This window comes from Carlito syrichta, unplaced genomic scaffold (assembly GCF_000164805.1).
Source record: "Carlito syrichta isolate Samal-C Ts95f unplaced genomic scaffold, Tarsius_syrichta-2.0.1 Scaffold308833, whole genome shotgun sequence".
Classification (NCBI taxonomy): Eukaryota; Metazoa; Chordata; class Mammalia; order Primates; family Tarsiidae; genus Carlito; species Carlito syrichta.
In genome coordinates, this window is record NW_007252929.1 from 427,205 (window position 1) to 448,365 (window position 21,161).

General features: G+C 39.1%; 1 protein-coding gene across 1 annotated transcript in view; it reads left to right on the forward strand.

Annotated features, from left to right (window-relative positions):
* The window catches only part of RSBN1L (round spermatid basic protein 1 like), a 92,308-nt gene that overhangs the window by 33,603 nt on the left and 37,544 nt on the right, over positions 1-21,161 (forward strand). Inside the window, exons 4-6 of the mRNA XM_021716521.1 lie at positions 1,581-2,082; positions 2,342-2,429; positions 14,347-14,457. Of these exons, the coding sequence (XP_021572196.1) occupies positions 1,581-2,082; positions 2,342-2,429; positions 14,347-14,457 (701 nt within the window). The remainder of the gene's footprint in view (positions 1-1,580; positions 2,083-2,341; positions 2,430-14,346; positions 14,458-21,161) is intronic.

Genomic DNA, 21,161 nt, shown 5'->3' on the forward strand with positions numbered 1-21,161 from the left:
CCTGGCTTTTAGTATTTGAAACGAGAACAGCCTATTCATTTCCTTAGTTGCCAGAGAAAGATTAGTTCCAAGGCTAGCATTAACTTACACTGAGTTAACAAAAGGCTAGGTAGTATATAAGAGACATTTCTCCGTTTCTTTACAGGTAGATTAGAATGAGCCCCTTCAGAATTTACAAAGGAGAACACAGGCTAAGGAAGGGAGGGGGAGTGGTCCCCAGAAAGAATTTAAGACAACCAGTAACACTCCTTATACACAACAGGCAATTTTCCACAACCTTAACAACAAAAGGCAGAAATTTTAACAGTGCCAACGGGTTAGGAGAAAACACCACACAAACAAAGGGAGACATAAAATGACATCAAGAAATATGCGCCAACCAAGTTTTTAAAAGATGACGCCCCATCACACAAAGCATAATAACTCAACCAGCCTTTTAGCATATTTAAAGTGACAGGCACACACAAATAAGAAAATGACAGGTATGGGAAATATCTGCTTTGTCTCCCTTCAGTTATACTCCTCACGAAGATATCTCAGACACCTCTTGGCAATTGGTAGGTTGGTACACCCCCAACGCAGACTAACTATGTGGAACCTTCCCGCCGTCCATCTCATTCACACATAAACACACAGCACATTCGCCAACTCGTCCTAATCCTAGGAGTCTACGGGTTCATCTTCAGGCAGTGTTTCCTTCCACTGCTTTCAGCCCTTTCCTTCAGGCTGGAAGATTACTGGCGGGCTCCAGGAGGTCATCAAGCTCCCCTTCTGCCATCCATTGGCAGGTCTATGTAAAGGCCTTTATTCCTACCCTTTCCATTGGGTGGTCCTTCTGTCCTTTCTGTCAGGTGGTCGACCTTGTGCCAGTTCCTTGCCTCTTGGGTCCCTGTTGTGCTTTCGTAGTCCGAGCTTCAGTGTGCTGGGAGGGACCTCTCTCCTACGGATCAAAAAGTCCGTTGTGCGCCAGGCGAGATTGCCCTTCCCGTTGCCCTGGAGGTGGCACCTCGATGACAAAGGAGGTGGAACACACCGTCTCCAATCTCCATTTCCCGGCTGACGTACCAGAAATGTAGCAGGAAAAATAGAGAGATCATGACACTGAGACTATTATAGGAAGTGGCACTTTATTACACTGGCTAGCACAGCACGGGCCGAGAACTTATACCCTCGTTTAGGTAAGGGAGGGGGGTCGTGTTGAGTGATTACATACTTTCTTTGGAATCTTACAAGGTTGTACTTAGCAAAATCAGATTTTTCAAAGAACAAATGATTTCCAGAAACTGCAGGTTTGTAAACTGTCAACTTCAGAAGGGCGGTTTTAGATAAGACTCTTTTTCATTTCCATGAAATAGCCAGTCTCTGGGCCATTTGGCCTTTCTTAAACAAAACCTGCTTAACACCAGGCAGGCCTTTAAACTTGCAACTTGCCTTTCAAAGGGAAATACCTTTAACTGCTATTAACCTTTCCTTCTTGCCACTGGGCTAGTGGCGGCCCAGGTGAGGCCAACTGCTGATCCCGAATCAGTCACATGTGTTTCTGTGTTTATTCACTCAATCACACAAGAAATATATTTGAGCATATGCCGCCTCCTGCCACAGCAGGGCACGGTCACCAGCTCGCTCAGGAAGCCCCAGCAGCCAAGGCAGCTGAGGATGCCGCCGGTGCCTATGCCCATGGCCGCAGCGGGGGCTGCGTTCCAGCAGGCGGAGCCGGTAGTTGAACACCAGGTAGTCCACCAGGGTGCCGAGGCACTTGGGCCTGGCTGGGGCCCCGCAGCGCTGCCTTCAGGTGGCTGCCCAGCGCCAGCGGCTCACCGCGGCGGAGCAGCAGCTCCCAGCACTCTGACTCTGCAGCTGCGCGCTCCAGCCGGTCGCCGCCCACTTCCCAGAACCGGCCTCGGCTCCGCGACATGGGCGCCGTTTCCCGACTCCCTCCAGGGGAGGTCCTCGCCGTGGCTGGAGACGTTATGGCCCTCGGAGGGCTGCTCTGCCGCCGCCGCCTGCCGCCACGGTCCCGGAGCCTCTGGGACACGCAGCTCCGCACGCGGGCTGAGAGCAGGGGGGGGAGGGGTGGCGCTGGTGGGGCTGAAAGTTTAGAGGGAGCTGACTGGTATGGGGGGGAAAATTATCTCTTCAAGTTAGAATCAGGGAGAACGGGGTAAAAGGGGTTCTTTGGGGACTTATGGAAGGGATTCTGCTTCTCGCGAGGCTGTGACAACACACTCTTGACCTGCAAGAGAACACTTGTTAGAAAGGTCCCTTCTTGTGGCCAGTCTACGTTGAAGGCAGGCCACTCGGTGACGCACATTGTCTGTGTCTGTCCCATCTCACTCGTCAGTACTGTCGCCCCAACAAACACAACCAACAAGACGAAAAGGGAAAACGACAAGAGACAGACAGTAGCGGCCGCGAAAACAAATCTGAAAGTACAATAGGGGAGAGACAGACTGTCGACGAGTCTGGCCTTCCCCACAGATGAAGACCTTGTCTTCCGGATGGGGACGTGAGACGTCTCCCATGAGCCCCGGCTGGCGGCTTTCCAGTGCGTCCGCCTAGCCTGATGCCGACCTCAGAACAAAGTGTGGAGCTCCACCTGAGACACAGAACACAGATGCACTAACCCGGGAGCGACTTACCGAATGTCGGCCTGAAAACCCTCCAGACTGGGGTCTCGGGGGGGGGGGGGGTCTCTGGGATCCCGGATGAGCCCCCAAATGTAGTGGCTGAAAGTTCAATCCGAGAGACCACCAAGAGCCAATTCCGATGAAAGTTCAAGAGGGTCTTTATTTATAAGCTCGAGCCTGGGCCTCTGTCGACAGCCGGCACAGCGGAGTACATTCAGAGGCTCTGATTTCCTTAAGCAGATGCCTTTTATGCTTTTACACAAAGGGAGGAGGAGTTTGGGGGGGCTTTCCAGTTGTGTTACCATTCAATTGGGTAGCAACCACTGGTGGTCAGCTTAATCGTGGAGGATTGGCTAGCCTGACTCGGGCTGACCTTGGTCCACTAGCTAGGGAAGTTGCAGAGACATCTGGAAACTTAGGTGATTACTCCCTGGCACCTGATTGGATGTTGCTAAGGGGAAAGTGAGGTAAGGGAAGGGGTTGAAGCTTTGCAGTTTTTCCCATAACTGGAACTTTAAACAGTTACAGGTTATGTTTTAAGACAGAAAACTAAAAATGGCTGTGCTGTTGTCCACAAGCTGATTACATATTTATTGGGTTATAGCATGCTCTTAACCTAAGTCTGTGGTATACTTTATTACGGTCCTCTTAATATGTATACATATCTCTCTCCAGGAATATATTGATATATATTAAAATTAAATTTAATAAGTGTACCTATTGCTTACTTTTCTATACTGTTCTCTGTGTTCTGTGATAAGAGAGAATCTACCAGTTCCCCGTATTTTCCCCGAAGGTCTTATTTTTCTCCGTTCTTGTACATCAGCTTGAACTGGTTACCCTTTGAGCAAGCTGCACAGTGTGCATCCTGCTTTATTCTCCTTTGTTCTCCTGTACTGGGTCCCCCTTGGATCTCATCCTTTGTTTATGTCTTAATTTACTTGCGCTCCCTATGAAAAGATGCATGTGTAGTGAAATTTCTTGATTTTTTTTTTTTTTGGTCTGTATATGTCTTCCTTTGTAGTTGATTGATAGTTTGGGGGATTATAAAATTCTAGGTTAAAAATTCTTCCCACTCACAATCATGAAGGCACTGCTGTGTTGCTTTCTGGCACCTATGTACTATTGCTGTGAAAGAGTTCAGTTGTGCAGCTACGTGATCTTTTAACTGATCTGTTTTAAATTTTTTCTTTCCTCTGTAATCTTTAGGATATTTTCTTTATCCCCAGTACTGTGGTATCCTAAATGGGATACTTGAACAGAAAAAGATTTTCAGTGTGCTGAAATTTCATGATGGTGTGCCTAATGTGTGTGTGAGGATAGGGCTGAGGTGATGGATTCCATTCTTGGTTCATGAAATCTTTCATTTGAGATACTGACCTTTTTGGGGAAAATTTATTTTATTTATTTGATATTTTTCTTCCCTGTAAAATTCTGCTTTGTTTTTCTGAAATTTCAGTTAATTTGATGTTAGATGTCCTGAATAGATCCTTTTAGGTCACCTTATTTTCTGCTATTTTCTACTTCTTTGCCTTTTTCTGCTTTTTGGGAGATTGTCTCAACTTTAGGTTCTAGCCTTTTAATTAAGTTCCTCAGTTTTGTTGTACTTTTAGCATTTGCCATATGTTTAATTTCCCACAGCTCTTTCTTTTCTTTTCTTGTTTTTTTTGGAGTTGAGTGAGACCCCAACTCCAAAAAAAGAAGGGGGCATTAGAATGGGTAAAAAATGAGGTGACAGTATTCTGTTTTGATGTCTATCTCTTTTCTATTTCTTTTTTTTTTTTTTTTTTGAGTTGGAGACTCACTCTGTCACCCAGGCTGGAGGGCAGTGGCACACTCCCGGCCACTGCAGCCTCAACATGCTGGGCTCAGGCAATCCTTCCCCCCAGCCTTCTAAGTAGCTGGAACTATAGGCATGTGCCACCATGCCTGGCTAATTTTTTTATTTATTGTAGAGATGCGGTCTCACCAAGTTGCCCAGGCTGGTCTCAGGCAATCCTCTCATCTCAGCCTCCCAAAGTGCCGTGATTGTAGGCGTGAGCCACTGTGCCTGGCCCCAAAGCTCTTTCTTAAAAAATGTAGTTTAGTTTATGCATTTTACAGAAGTATCATCAGCTTGTTTTTAGCTCCATCTTTTTCTTTACCAAGGATACCTGAGTTTTGAAGCCTGCTCAGTTTCTCCAAAAATGAAAGTATTTTCCTTTAGGGGTGAGAATGAAATGATGTCTCGATTATTTAGTGTGGGGATACCATATGTGCATGTGTATATGTATGTATATGTGTGTGCACATACATATCTGATAGTCTTGGGATTCTTTTATTGATTTACATTTATTATATATTAACCTGCAGTTTTCCCCTAACATATGAATGTTTTTCTCATGATGTTGACTCTTATTCTAAACTTTTTGTTTTTTTTTTTTGAGTTGGAGTCTCACTCTGTTGCCCAGTCTGGAGTGCAGTGGTACGTTCACGGCTCACTGCAGGTTCAACTTCCTGGGTTGAGGTGATTTTTTCCGCCTCAGCTTCCTGCGTAGCTAGGAGTGCCAGCACATGGCACCATGCTCGGCTAATTTTTTATTTATTTTTTGTAGAGGCAGAGTCTCGCTGTATTGCCCAGGCTGGTTCAAACTCATGGGTGCAAGCTGTCCTCCAGCCTTGGCCTTCCACAGCTGGGATTACAGGTGCTAGCCAATGGGTCTCGCACATTGTTTCCTTTTTATTAAATTCTAGTGCTGAAATTGTAGTTTCAAAGGATTCATTAGTTTTAGAGCTTATTTCATTCATTCATAAATTGCCCTCCAGTTTACAGACTATCAGTTTATACTCATTACTGTGAACAAGTGCTTATTTCACCTCACCTTTGCTCTAATTATTTTTTTCTTTAAATGGTCAAGTTGATAGGTGAACAATAGTTTCATACTGTTCTAATTTGTACTTGTTTGAATACTGATGAGGTTGAACTTTTTTCATATTTATTTAACATTAATATTCTTTGAAATTTGCTCTTTTATGTCCTTTACACCTTTTTCTCTTTTACAATTATTAAAATAGAATTTTTCAGGCCAAGTACGATGACTCATACCTGTAATCCCAGTGCTTTGGGAGGCTGAGGTGGGATCAATCACTTGAGGAGCTTGAGATCAGCCTGGACAGCATAGTGAGATCTCTCATCTCTACAAAAATTTAAAAATAACAATTTTTCTAGTTTACTTTTTTTTGCATTAAATTATGAGAGTTTTTTTTTCTTTTTTCTTTGAATAAAAAAATGCTCTATGTATGATGAGGATATGGAGAAAAGAGAACCCTTGTACTCCATTAGTGGCAATGTAAATTAGTACAGCTCTTATAGAAAACAATAGAGATTATCCAAAACATTAAAAATAGAACCCGTCAGGCACAGTGATGCCTTTAATCCCAGCACTTTGGGAAGCTGAAGCAAGAGGATTGCTTGAGCCCAAGAGTTTCAGACCGGTTTAGGCAACGTAGCAAGACCTCATTTCTACAAAAAAATTAAAAAAATTAGCTGGGCATGGTGGTGGTATGCTGCTGTAGTTCCAGCAGCTCTGGAGGCTGAGGTGAAAGGGTCGCCTGAGCTCAGGAGGTCCAGGCTGCAATGAGTCATAATGCCACAGCACTCTAGCCTGACCAAAAAAGTGAGACCCTGGCTTTATTAAAATATATATATATATATATAAAACACTACCATGTGATCTAGCTGCCCTACTACTGAGTCCCCTACATATGAGAATTCTATTCTGAGAGCGCATTTGTAAATCCAATTTTTTCATAAGTCTAACAAAGTTAGCATATGTACCAAACTGATAACCCACTACTGCTTTTATACTTAGTTCTGGACATCCTGGCCTTGAAATAAAGGTGTTATACCAGTGTACTCTATGCAGTACTATACAGTAAAGTACACAAAAGCACAAGCACTTGTAGAGTATGTGTACATGTGACAATGTATGTCAGACATGTGAACTAACATGTGTTTGGACATGCAAATGCACATTCACATCTTTGAAAGCTTGCAACTTGAAGGTTTGTATATAGGGTACTTAGGGGACTTAATGTGTACACCCCAAAGAAAGGAAATTAGTATGTCAGAGTTAACTGCATTCTCATGTTCATTACAGCAATATTCACAGTAGCTAATGGAATCAACACAAATGTCCGCCAGTGGATAAAAGGAAAAGGAAATGTGGTATGTGTACCAATGGAATACTGTTCAGCCTTAAAAAAAGAAGGAAATCCTATCATTTGCAACAAAATAGATGAACCTGGAAGACATTGTGTTAAGTGAAATAAGCCAGGTACAGAAAGACAAATGCTGAATGATCTCATTTATATGTGGAGTGTAAATAGTTAAACTCATAGAAGCTGAGTAAAAGGGTGCTTATCAGAGGCTTAGGCTTGGGGGATTGAGGAGATGCTGGTCAAGGGACACAGAATTTCTTTAAGACAAGAGGTATAGGTTCAAGAGATCCATTGTATATTATAGGGACAACAGTTAATAACAATTTACAGTATATTTGAAAATTGCTTTGAGAATAGATCTTGTGTTCTCATTACAAAAAAGTAAGGATGTGAGGTAATGCATATGCTAAATAACTTGATTCAGCCATTCCACAGTGTATATATTTATTAAAACATGTTGTGCACCCTAAATATGTACAATTGACAGAAAAGAACTCCCTATAAAAAGGAACTTAGCACATTGTCTTTTGAAGAAAATTATGTGTCCTTATTTAGACTTACCCAGAAAAATTATGAATCTCTAATGTTATAGATGATTAGTAGTATTAAATTTTAGAACTTTTGTCAAAAATGATCAGGCCAGTTTGATAAGGGAAATAAATTTGAGGAACTATTCTTGGAAGACTTTAAAACAAAGATGAACCCAGAGCGCCTTGTAGAAGAGAAAGTCATTGATGTACTATAGAAAATAATGCAGTAATTTCTCACTTTATCACAGAGACTGTTTCAGACATTGAACAAGCATCTATTGAAGCAGAGCCATCTCTGCCCTTAAGGAGTTTACACTGGTGGGGATGAGAACAATAAGGAGACAGATAGGTTTTTAACTAACTAGAATACAGTGTGAAATTTGCTGTAATAAGATAGAGAACCTTCTTACTCATCTGTGCAGTATAGTGGTAGTGGATCATGTCTAGTTTCTTAGCACAGAAGAACTGAGAATGGGCTCATAGGTGGTACCAAAAATTAGAGCTGACCCCTCTTACATGAAGTGATAAATGGCAGCTGAGGATTAAGAGAGGAGACAATAAAATGAAAGGAGGCTTAACTATTGTTTTTTTGTTTTGAATATTTTTTTCTGTTTCTGAGGTCATTGATATGAGAATGATGAGAGTTAAAATGTTTGTCATAATGAAAAGATTAAGTTATTTCTTATATTTTAGAAAGTAAGGAAATATGTAGTACATTTTAAAAGGTCATTAGAGTGGGCCATGTGCCGTGGCTCAAGCTTGTAATCTCAGCACTTTGGGAGGCCGAGGAGAGAGGATTGCCTGAGCCCAGGGATTTGAGACCAGCCTGGACAACTTGGTGAGACATTGTCTGTACAATAAATCAAAAAAATTAGCTGGGTGTGGTGGCGTGTGTCTGTAGTTCCAGCTACTTACTTGGAAGCCTGAGGTGGAAGGATCACCTGTATCCAGCACGCTGTGAGCGTGCCACTGCATTCCAGCTTGGGCTACAGAGTGAGACCCCAACTCCAAAAAAAAAGGGGGGCATTAGAATGGGTAAAAAATGAGGTGACAGTATTCTGTTATCTATGAAATTATTTGGATGCTCTTTATTTCTTTCTCTTAAGTACCCTGAATAGGATTTCTAGTACTATGTGAATAAAAGTGGTGAAAGTTTGTATTCTTGTTCTAGTTGTTAGAGGGAGGGCTTTCAACTTCCCCATTCCATTTGATATGTGGAATATATGGGTTTGTCATATATGGCCTTCATTTTTTTTAGGTATGTTTTTTCTATAGCCAATTTGTTGAGAGTGTTTTTCATAAAGGATATTGAGTTTTATTGAGTGCTTTTTCAGCATCTATTGAAATGATCATGTGACTTTTATTTTTGATTTTTTAAAAATGTGATATATTATGCTTGTTGATTGGCATATGTTGAACCATTCTCGCATCCTTGGGATGTATCTCACTTGATCATGATTATATGATATTGTTCGTGTGTTGTGTCTGATTTACAAGCCTATAGCTTTCTTTTTGCTGTGCCCTTGCCTAATTTTGGTATCAGGGTACTGCTGGCCTCTCAGAATGAGTTTGGAAGTATTCCCTTATCTTCAGTTTTTTTGAATAGTTTGAGTAGAATTGTTTTTTTTTTTTTTAAAATGTATGGCAGTATTCTCCAGTGAAGCTATCAGGTCCTGGACTTTTCTTTGATGAGATACTTTTTATAATGACTGTGATCTCATTACTTATTATTAGTCTGTTCAGGTTTTTTTTTTTTTTTTGAGTTTGAGTCTCACTCTGTTGCTCAGACTGGAGTGCAGTGGCCGCTTCCAGCCACCGCAGCCTCGACCTGCAGGTCTCCGGCAATCCTTCCGCCTCAGCCTTCCAAGTAGCCAGAATTACAGGCATGCGCTACCACGCCCAGCTGATTTTTTGATTTATTGTAGAGATGAGGTCTCGCTGCCCAGGCGGGTCTCGAACCCGCAGGTTCAGGCAATCCACTCACCTCAGCCTCCCAAAGGCGCGGGATTACAGGCTGAGCCACTGAGCCCGGCTTTAGTTTCCATTTCATTTATTTTTGCCCAGATCTTTATTATTTTTTTCTCCTACTACTTTTGAGTTTGGTTTGTTTTTTTCTAGTTCCTTGAGGTGCATCATTAGGCTGTTTATTTGAAATCTTTCTACTTTTGATGTGGCATTTATTGTTATAAATCTCCATCTTAATATTGCTTTTGCTGTGTCTGTAGATATTTTCATTTTTTGCAACAAATGTTAAATTTTCCACCTTAATTTCTTCATTAATCCATTGTTCATCGAGGAACGAAATTTTAAATTTCCATGTGTTTATATAGTGTCCAACTTAAAAAATTTTTTTTTTTAAGAATGTGGAGGTACAATTCAGGACTAGGTATACAAGTGGCCATTGTACAGGTAAAATTTGGACCTCCCTTTGGCCCTCACTTCCAACATTGTTATTGATTTATAGTGTTATTCCATGTGATCAGAAAATATAATTGATAGGACTTCAACTTTTTTGAATTTGTTGATATTTGCTTTGTGTTCTAATATATAGTCTTTTCTGAAGAATGCTTCATATGCTGATGAGAAGAATGTGTACTGTGCAGCAGTTGAATAAAATGTTCTGTTAAGTGTCAGGTCTAGTTTGTCTTATGTATAGTTTTTTTGTAATGTTTCCAAATCGGGGTCTCACTCTGTTGTCCTGGCTGTAGTACAGTGGCATGATCACAGCTCACCTCAGCCTCACTTCCTGGGTTCAGATGATCCTTCTGCCTCAGCCTCCCAAGTACCTGGGACTGTAGGCATGTACCATCACGCCTGGCTAATTTATTTATTTGTAGAGATGGGGTCTCACTATGTTGCTCAGACTGGTCTTGAACTTTTGGGCTCAAGCAATCCTTCCACTTAAGCCTCCTAAAATCCTGGGAATCATAGGCGTGAGCCATTGCTCTTGGATGACAACTTTGATTACAAAGCAGGGAAACAGAAACGCTAAAAAACTATAGTCTGTAGCTGTATCTCCTTTACATTTTGCCTTTTTGTTGTCTCAATTATCATCTTGCTATATTGCCTATCACCTAACAGGTTGCTGCAGTTATTTTTGGTAGATTTACCTATTAATTTTTATAAGAGATATGAGTGGATTTTATACCTTAACATTACAGTATGAGTATTCTGATTTTGTGTACTTAATGTTTACTTGTGAATTTTATACGTCAGATATTTTCTTTTTGCATGATAGCACTCTTGCTTTCAGATTTAAAAGCTTTCTTTGGCATTTCTTGTAAGATGGGTGTAGTAGTGATGAATTTCCTCAGACTCTGTCTGGGAAGGACTTTATTTCTGCTTCATGTTTGAAGGAAGGCTTTGCTGGGAACAGTACTCTTGGCTGACAATTTTTCTCCCTTTTAGCACTTTGAATATATTTTTCTACTTCCTTTTTGCCTGTAAGGTTTGTGCTGAGAAGTTTGCTTTTGGACTAATTGGAACTATTATTTTTTTAAGTCAGCTTTCTATGCTTTCCACTTTTCCCACTCTATGAACACCAATTACTCTTAGTTTTGTTTTGAGGTTATTCTCTATATCTTATAGGTATACTTTATTTTTTTCATTCTTTTTTCTTTTCTGTGTGTTTTCAAGTAGCGTGTCTTCAAGCTCACTTTTTTTTTCTTCTGCTTGATGCTTTTTACTGTTGAGAGCTTGTAATTTATTTTTCAGTTCAGCAAATGTATTTTTCTTTTTCTTTCTTTTTTTTTTGAGTCAGTATCTCATTGTCCCCCAGGTTGGAGTGCAGTGGCATGCTCATGATCATCGCAGTTTTGAGCTGCTGGGTTCAGGTGATCTTTCCACCTCAGCCTTCCAAGTAGCCGGAACCACAGACATGCACCACTACACCTGGCTGATTTTTTAATTTATTGTAGAGATGAGGTTTTGCCATGTTGCTCAGGCTGGTTTTGAACTTCTGAGTTCAGGTTCTCCTCTCACTTCAGCCTCCCAAAGTGTTGGGATTACAGGCGTGAGCCACCGCGTCTGGCTTGTATTTTTCAATTCCAGGATTTCTGCTTAGTTTTTTTCATAATTTAAATCTCTGTTAAATTTCAGTTGCTTTTCTGTGTTACCTTGTAGTTATCTGAGTTTCCATAGAACTACTATTTTGAATTTTTTTTTTTTTTGAGTCAGAGTCTCACTCTGTCACCCAGACTGGAATGCAGTGGCAGGCTCGTGGTCACCGCAGCCTCAATCTGCTTGATTCAGGTGTTACTTCCACCTCAGCCTTTGAAGTAGCTGGAACTACAGACATGTATTACCATGCCTGGTAATTAATTGTTTTGATTTATTGTAGAAGTTAGGTCTTGCCAAGTTGCCCAGGAGGCTGGTCTTGAACTCTTGGGCTTTGGCAGTCCTCTCACTTCCACCTCCATCTCCACCTCCCAAAGTGCTGGAATTATAGGTGTGAGCCACCACACCTGGCTGAATTTTTTTTTGTGAGTCAGGGCTTTCCTCTGTCACCCAGGCTGTAGGCAGTGGAAAGGTCACAGCTCCTTGCAGCTTTGCACTCGTGGGCTCAAGCAGTCTTCCTTTCAGATTCCCAAGTGGCTGGGTGGGACTACATGCTCCAGCCACCATTCCTAGCTAATCTTTTTATTTTTTTTGTAGAGAGGAGATCCTGCAGTGTTGCCCAGGCTGGTTTCGAATTCTTGACCTTAGGTGATCCTCCCACCGCAGCTTCGTAAAGTGCTGGGGATTATAGGCTTGAGCCACTGTACTTGGCCAAAATTAATAGCTTTTAATAATTTGAATTTGGCTAGGCTTGGTGGCTAACATTTTAATCCTGGCACTTTGGGAGGCTGACCTGGGAGGTTTGCTTGAGGCCAGGAGTTCAAGACCACCCCGGCAATAGTAGCAAGGCCCCGTCTGTACGTAACAAAAAAAAAAAAAAAAGTTTATTTATATTTCATTTTGCTTTTGAAATATGTATATATTTATAAATTTTAAAATTAATTGGGTCATACAATTAATTTCCTGAGAAACTGGTTTATTTTTTGTGATTTTTAGGAGGCTTATAGTATATTATATTCTGGATATATGCCATTAAACATCTATAGATTTTAATCTGGTTGAAGTTAGGATTGTGTGTTACCTTTAATGGTGCTGCATAAAGACTGAGAGGAAAAATAGGGATTTTAGGGTGGTGTTTCATGAATGTTTATTTTTCTATATGACTTATACTTCAATAGAGGTAAAATATAATTGTTATTGAAATAACACTTTTAGGCTAACATGGTTGATTGGATAAAGAAATGTGAGGGCATTTCAGATGACTCCTTCAGTTGTGATTTTAAATGATTTATAAATAGTTTGCTTAAGAAATGTTAGGTTACTTAGGAAATATTAACATATATATGTGTCAAAGCTCCAGCTGTTTGAAATAACATTTTATAGTTGGATGATAGCATGTGACATGATTTCGAGGACTTTAAACATCTGAGAGTAAGGGTAACAAACTAATCGGAAGTATGAGAATAGCTTAGTGTGTTCCAGAACTTAAGTTATATGTGTACAGACAAGGAACTTTATCTAGTTTATTAACCTCTGTATCCCTAACCTTTTCTTAAACTCAGGTTACATATTTGTTGAGTCAGTAAATCCCTGTTTTGGTTTGCTGTACCATCAACTGTCCTCTCATCTGTTTGAAGTGTTACCACTTTAAAAAAAGCATTTTGTCAGTTTGGTGGGTGAAAATAGTATCTTTTAATTTGTACATTTTTCATTATTAATGAGTGAAGTTTAAAAATATGTTTATTAATATCATGGATTTTATTTTTTGAAAATTTGTTTTTTAAAGTAGTCTAGACCTATGCTGTTCTATATAGTGGCTACTAGGTCATGTGGCTGTTGAACTCTTAAAGTGGAGTTAGTTCTAGTTGATGTGTCATAAATGTAAACTGTATGTTGGATTTTGAAATCTTACTTTGAAAACAATAAATGTAAAATATCTCAGTAATAATTTTTAAATGTCAGTTTCATGTTGAAATGAAACTGTTTTTGATATATTTAAATAAAAATATATTAGTGAAATTTTTTCTTAACTGTCTTTTTACATTTTTAATGTGGCTGCTCGAAAATATAAATTTACATATGTGGCTAGTATTATATTTCTGTTGAACAGTGCTGACCTGGACAGTAATCTAGTCTTTAGATGATTTGGACCTGGATTAGGGTAGTATTTATAGAAAGGAAAGTAAGGAGGGACTTTAAAGAGATTATGCATTTATACTAGATAATCACTATTGTATTTCAGGATGTTTTCCAGTTCTTGTTACTTCCATCATACTTTTGTAATCAGTAAAAAGCTATTCGAGGGCAAGGATTTATGCCATTATTTTTACATTCTTCTTATATTTTGTTTTTTGTGCATAAGAAGTTGATTGAAGAAGCAAGAATTAATCGGCTGTCATATTTTATAAGCTCAAAGTTTAAATTTTAGAATGCATATTTTTAACTAACTCTAGTTTTATACATTCCAGGTTCTGTATAGTCATTTTATATTTTTTAAAATTTGACACTATGAGGAAGATGCTAATCACCATTTTACAGATTAGGAAATTGAAATTTAATAATTTTCCTGTTGTTAACTAATCCAGATATGCTTAATTTTAGTGATAGCACTTTGCCACTATAACTTTCTTTAATTAAAGTTAGCCAGTTATTTTAAGTGATTTGAAATAAGTGTAATATTTTGGCTTGCATGAAATAAGTGAAGAATATTTTGAATTTGAAAATGTATAATGATAGATTTTGACAGTATATATTTCATGTTTAGTCAGAAAGGAGATTTTAAAAGAGTTGTCAAAACCAGAGAAGAAGAAGAAAAAGGCATATTAGTTTTTTATTCTGATCTTTGTGCATTGTAGTTTTAGAAATTGATCTACAGCTATGAAGCTAAATAAAATTATAATAATTTTAAATATTTTCTTTGTTTTGACTTTTAGATAAAATCAAAGACAAAATTAAAGAGAGAGACAAAGAGAAAGAAAAAAAGAAACATAAAGTAATGAATGAGATTAAGAAAGAGAATGGAGAAGTCAAGATTTTGCTGAAAAGTAAGTTTTACTCAATAATTTTAGTTCTATTTAATTATACTGTTCAGTGTACTTATTGCCTAAGTGAATAAAATAAGAAATGGTTTCTAGTGCTGAATTTTGATGAGGAAATAGAAAGTAAATATAATGGTGGGAAGTTCTAATTTGCATGGTGGCACATCTTTAGTATGTTTATCTGGTGAGCCATTAAAATGTCATAAAAGTTAAGCTTCATGGAACTGCTAGATTTCTTAAATTATTTGAAAGTAAGTTATCTAATTCTTTGTTTGCTTTACTAGTTTTAGTCATATTTAGATAATCTCAAATGAAGGGAAGAAATTTTTAGAAATTGCTGAAGCAATTATTAGCATGATAGGGATGAAGAAGGAAGTGATCATCTTAAAAATAATTAGCTCTCATTATCATATCATAGTCTAGGATTTAGGGAGACTACTGTACTCTCAGTTAAATCAAATGGGGTATGTTTCTTGTATGTTTAAGAATATCCTCAGGCTGGGTGCAGTGGCTCACACCTATAATCCCAGCACTTTGGGAGGCCGAGGTGGGAGGATTGCCCAAGCCCACAGGTTCGAGACCAGCCTGGGAGACTTGGTGAGACCTCATTTCTACAATAAATCAAAAAATTAGCTGGGTGTGGTGGTACATGCTTATAGTTCCTGCTTCTTGGAAGGCTGAGACGGAAGGATCACCTGAGCCCAGCAGGTCGAGGCTACAGTGACCGTGAGTGTGGCCTGAGCAACAGAGTGAGGCTCAAGCTCAAAAAAAAAGAATGTCCTCATTTGTTTTCTGTTTTTCTCTATTACAACTGTATTCAGTTGCTGATTATACATGGAGGTTGGGTGGAAAGAAGAATTCTGGGAGTAGGTGGTGGGTAATAAGTTTAATACAAATCCTATCAATAAATCTGAACTTTTCAGGAGTGAATTTATGGTATTCTACAAGCAAGTACAGTCTTACATTCACTGAAACAGCAAGGTTAGCTGGGTGTGGTGGCACGGGCCTGTAGTTCCAGCTACTTGGGAGGGCTGAAGTAGAAGGATCGCTTGAGCCCAGCAGGTTGAGGCTGTCGTGGCCGTGAACATACCATTGCACTCCAGCCTGGGCAACAGAGTAGACTTGACTCAAAAAAAAAAAAAGCTAGGCGTGGTGGCTTACATCTGTAATCCCAACACTTTAGGAGGCAGAGGCGAGAGGCTTGCCTGAACCCACGTTTTTGAGAATAGCCTGGGCAACATGGTGAGCCTCACCTCTACAATAAATAAAAAAATTGGTCTGACATGGTGGCACACGCCTTTCAGCTACTTGGAAAGATTACCTGAGCCCAGCAGGTTGAGGCTGTGGTGGCCCTGAGTGTGCCATTGCACAACAGTGGCATTTCGTTGCTAGACAGCTAACAAATTTATTAGCTGTCCTATTGAGTTGACATTTGTTGATTAGAATATGGTGACCTTGATTCATTTCATATTGAATTTATATCTTGATAAGCCTTTATGTCTGTGCAAGAAAGAAAAGGCCATAGCTCTGTATGTGCAACAAAATAACTGATTTGCTTATATTACTTACAATATGCAGAGTATTATACTGTATTTTTATTTCATTCTTTGTTATGTTTTCAGATGTTCTTTAGTGGTACTTTATATAAACTCTTTTTTTTCCTGAGTCAAAATCTCCCTCTGTCGTTCATGCTGGAGTGCAGTGGCACATTCATGGCCACTGCACCCTCGTCCTGCTAGGCTCAGGTGATCCTTCCACCTCGTCCTTACAAAGAGCTAGAATCACAGGATTGTGCCACTACACCCGGCTAATTTTTTTGATTTATTGTAGAGACGAGGTCTTGCCAAGTTGTCCAGGCTAGTCTCAAACCCCTGGACTCAGGCAACCCTCCCAAAGTTCTGGGATTATAGGCATGAGCCACCATACCTGGCTATGTAACTCTATATTCTACATGTCAGAAATTAGTTTTGTATGATATTCTTACAGTCTTGAAGAAACTTCAGAGCTTAAGTTGATGCAGCTTAGTTAATGCTCATTATCCTTTTGTTCTGTTTTCTTTTGCCAGTGTGTTTTATCTGTGTTGTCTAATAAGCCTCTGAGATAGGAATTGATTTTAATGCTAGTGCTGAACACAGCAGCTAATGATTAATGCCTGAAACGTTTACTTAACTTTACCCTTGGCTTAGTCAAATAGTCATGTTTTACTGATTTTATCCAGTAGTTGTTTTCTTATTCATTTGAATGTACAGTGATATAAATTTCTGTCACTTGAATGCTGGGTGCAAAGGCTCACACCTGTTATCCCAGCACTTTGGGAGACCGAGTTGGGAGGATCCCTTGAGACCCGAAGTTCTAGATCATCCTGGGCAACATAGTGAGACCTCACCTCTACAAAAGTAAAAACAATTAGATGGGCGAGGTGGCATGAATATGACCTTGTCTCTACAATAAATCAAAATATTAATTAGCTGGTCGTGGTGGCACCCGTCTGTAGTTCCAGCTACTTGGAAGACTGAGAAGAAAGGATCACTTGAGGACAGGAGGTTGAGACTGCAGTGAGCCAGGATCATGCCACTGCTCTCAGAGTGAGACTCTGTCAAAAAAAACCCCAACAACAACAACAACAAAACTTCTGTAACTTTAGGATAAATTTATGTCTCACAAATACTTTATAAAAGCTCATGTGATCTTGATTGAATACAAGATTCCTAACATAATGTGAATTATGTGATGTAGAGATTACATAATTGAAAATAGTCTAAACATGGAGATTTTCTAGGAATATACAAAGTTAACCTTGACTTCAGAGACAGAAATTTAGGAAACATTTTTAACTGAGTTACACTGAAACTAGTAGATTTGGAAATTAACTTGTGACTTCTGGGATGACCATGGAAACATGTAGGGAAAATGCATTTATATTAGTACTAAGTAATAGTGTAATTATTGCCTTACAGTGTTGTGAAGATTAAATGAGGGAAAGGATGAAGTAAGTGCTGAGTATAGTATCAGACCCACAGACACTCAATAAGTAAATCTGAATCTTTCTTGTAAGCATGTATGAAAGACTGACTTTTGTGATTAAAAAGCAACAAAATCAGATTATCTTCTCAGTATCTAGCATATAGATAAGTAAGTGAATAACAATACAATTCATTTGGAAAACAGTGCCTGTCCCATTGAAAGTACTGAGTATTAGCTATTGTTGTTATCCAGAGAAAGTAATTTGCTCAGCCTGCAGAGTTTCCCAAGTGAGCCTGTGGTCAGGGGAAGGCATCCTTTGTTATTGGTGTCCCGGAGCAACAAATGATTCAATTTGATGGAGGCATTATACTTTTATTTACTATTGTGTGCCCCTTTTTCTTTTATAACCTCCAACTTTTATTCTCTCCTTATAATTTTTTTATTCTGGTAGTTCTAATGTTGCAAGCTCTGGCATACACAGGCATTGATTGATAGTAGCATTTGAAAATCTAAAATAGATGCTGACTATCCCACAGCAGTCTCATTTCCTTCAGGTTTTTCTTAAAAAAAAAGTCAAGTTTTTGTATGACTAGTGATAGATACACAATTATATATATGCTAAAATGTTTTTTATTGATGTAAAAATCGTGTAAATAGTTTTCCATGGATAAAATTGGATTATTTGTTCTTTTAGAATTTATTTATTTATTTTTTGAGTCAGAGTCTCACTCTGTCACACAGAATGGAGTGCAGCGACACGCTCACGGCCACCACAGCCTCAACCTGCTGAGTTCAGACGATCCTTCTGCCTCAGCCTTCCAAGTAGCTGGAACCGCAGGCATGTGCCACCATGCACGTCTAATTTTTCTGATTTATTATAGAGACAGGTCTTGCTATGTTGCTCAGGCTAGTCTCGAACCCCTGAGCTCAGGCAGTCCTCTTGCTTCCGCCTTCCAAAGTGCTGGGATTACAGGCTTGCGCCACCGTGCCCATCTAGAAATAGTTTAAAGGAGCAAATAAAGTTGAAACGTAGGCTTATTTGGTGAGTCTCATCCTTTTATACTAAAGTTTGCCAGGTACATTTTCTGAGCATACACAGTAAGTTCCAGGCACTTTATTGTTGTTTATTAACGATAAGTTGAAAGAATGTACATGTTATGATTATAGTATTTTTGAGAATAAAATTTATCACTGTAGCATATTAAAAAAGTTTGCTTGCGAGCAGGTGGGATGGGGGTTAGAAGAAGCCGGTGTCCAAGGTTATTGGTAGTTTACTATAGGTCACAGGTAGGTAAATCATGGCAGGAAGAATGACAAAATTGCAGTGTGAGAAAAGCACAGTCATTCTCCAAAGACAGTAGTTGAAAATAGCTAAGCTAATTGCTGCTTTTTTCTATGTCTGATAATAAAATTGTATATATTGATTCCCATTATCAGATATTAGATTATATTCAGTTTTTCTCAGTAACCTTTATTTTTCGCTTTATTAACACAAAAAGTATACTAAGGCTAGTCATAGAAATTAATGTCAGTGAATTTGTGAGTTTTAAAAGTTTTTTTCATAATAGCCATTAACAATACATGCTATCTTTGTTTCTGTATGTGGTTTTTTTTCTGTCTCTTTCTGACTGTATGTGACTGCATCTCTCTCTTTCTGATTTACTTAGTCTGGTGCTCTATCTCTGGCTTGACTCTGCATGTATGTATCTGGTTCTGTGTACCGGTGTGGGTATGGGTGTGGGTGTCTTCTGCTACGTGCATGTGTCTACGGTTCTGAAGGGTGGTCCCCCATTAACCTTATACATTTATTTATTTATTTATTATTTTTAAGACTGAGTCTTACTGTGTTACCCAGGCTGGAGTGCAGTGATGCAATCATAGCTCACTGGAGCCTTGAATTACAGTGTTCAAGCCAACCTCCTGACTTCAAGTAATCCCTCGTCTCTGCCTCCCAAAATGCTGCAATTATAGACATGAGCCACAACACCTGGCCTACACTTTTAATCTTATACTTTTTGAAGGTCCAGATTATTTGGTCAGCAATTCCCTTCCTTCTGTTCTAAGTACGCATCAGGATCCTTTATTGGATTCTGTTGGGAGTTGGGAATTTAATGTGTACTTTAGTATAAGAGAAGAAAATTGACATTTGAAATGGTCTTATTTGAAGTATTTAAAATTTTTCTGCATATTCACCTACTGCATTTTATATGTAGAGATAGGAAATGAGTGAGAAATTATATTAACTCTTAAAGTCTATCTAGTGAATGCTAGTGCCTCAGTTGGTTTAGTTTTTCCTGTTTCTAGTCCCTAGACTTTCCCCAAGTTCTGTGATTTCCTAGGAGGACTCACAGGACTCAGCATCTAGTTGTATTCATGACTATGATTTATTATAGTGAAAGAATACTAAGTAAAATCAGCAAAGAGAAAAAGCACATGCTTCAATGTCTGGAAGAAACCAGACCTAAGTTTCTGAGAGTCCTCTCCCAGTAGTATCACACAGGATGTGCTTAATTCTTGTGGTGGTAGATTGTGATACCACGTGTAAAATGTCTATCAAGAAGCTAACTAGAGACTCATTGCCCAGGGTTTTTATTGGCAATTGGTCACACAGGCACTGTCTACCTAGCATAAACCAGAATTCCAGACTCCCAGAAGGAAAACAAGTATTCAACATAAACTGTATTGTTTGCACAAACTGGTTAGGCACAGTGAATCACTCTTATCAGGGATGGTGAGAACCCTCCCAAAATACAAGTTCCCAGGTGCCAGCCAAGAGCCAGTTCTGCAGATGGACCTGTCGAAGGATAACAGTCTCAGGTGTATTATTTATTCTGCGAACTGTGATACTTTAGTATTTAATTACAGAGTAGTTTGCCATGGGAATATAACTCCTTGATGCTGAATATCAGAATCTCTTAATTGATTTCTTATTAGTTTACATCTTTTGTTTTAGTTTTTTTGAGTTGGAGTCTCACTCTGTTGCTCAGGCTGGAGTGCAGTAGCATGCCCACGACTACCCCAGCGTCAACCTGCTGGGCTCAGGTGATCCTTCTGCCTCAGCCTTCCAAGCAGCTTGAACTGCAGGTACATGCTATCATGCCTGGCTAATGTTTTTGTTTTTGTTTTTTTTTGATTTATTGTAGGGTTGAGGTCTCGCCAAGTTGCCCAGGCTAGTCTTGAACCTGTGGGCTCAGGAAATCCTCTCACCTCGGCCTCCCAAAGTGCTGGGATTGCAGGCTTGAGCCACTGCACTCGGTCTAGTTTACATTTTTGTGTGCCTAACTTTTTTATGTGTTAGACATAAGTATAATAGGATATTAAACATATTTTCATTCAAACTAAATTGTGTTTATTTTTGGCAAACAATTGTACAATTTAATTGTGAGTTTTACGTGTATTTCAGTTGTAGGGTTTAGGAGTGCTATTAATCACACCTATGCTCTTAGAATTTTTAAAAATTCTTATTTGAATTGCACTACTATCTATTTTTTCCTCATTTTATATTTTTGCATTTTGCTTACATATATAAGCCTCTTTCATCTTTTTTTTTGGTTAGTAGGCTGTTTTATTTATTTTTTTGTTATTAATTTTGTTCTTAAGGTGTTAACCTGAATCTGATGTTTTGATAGATCATACCTAGGCAGCAAATATGAATTTGTTAACATTCAAATAGTTTTCTCAAATACTTACAGATAGACTCTTTAGAGAGTTAACACTTTGTCTCTTATGACTGTACAAACTTATGC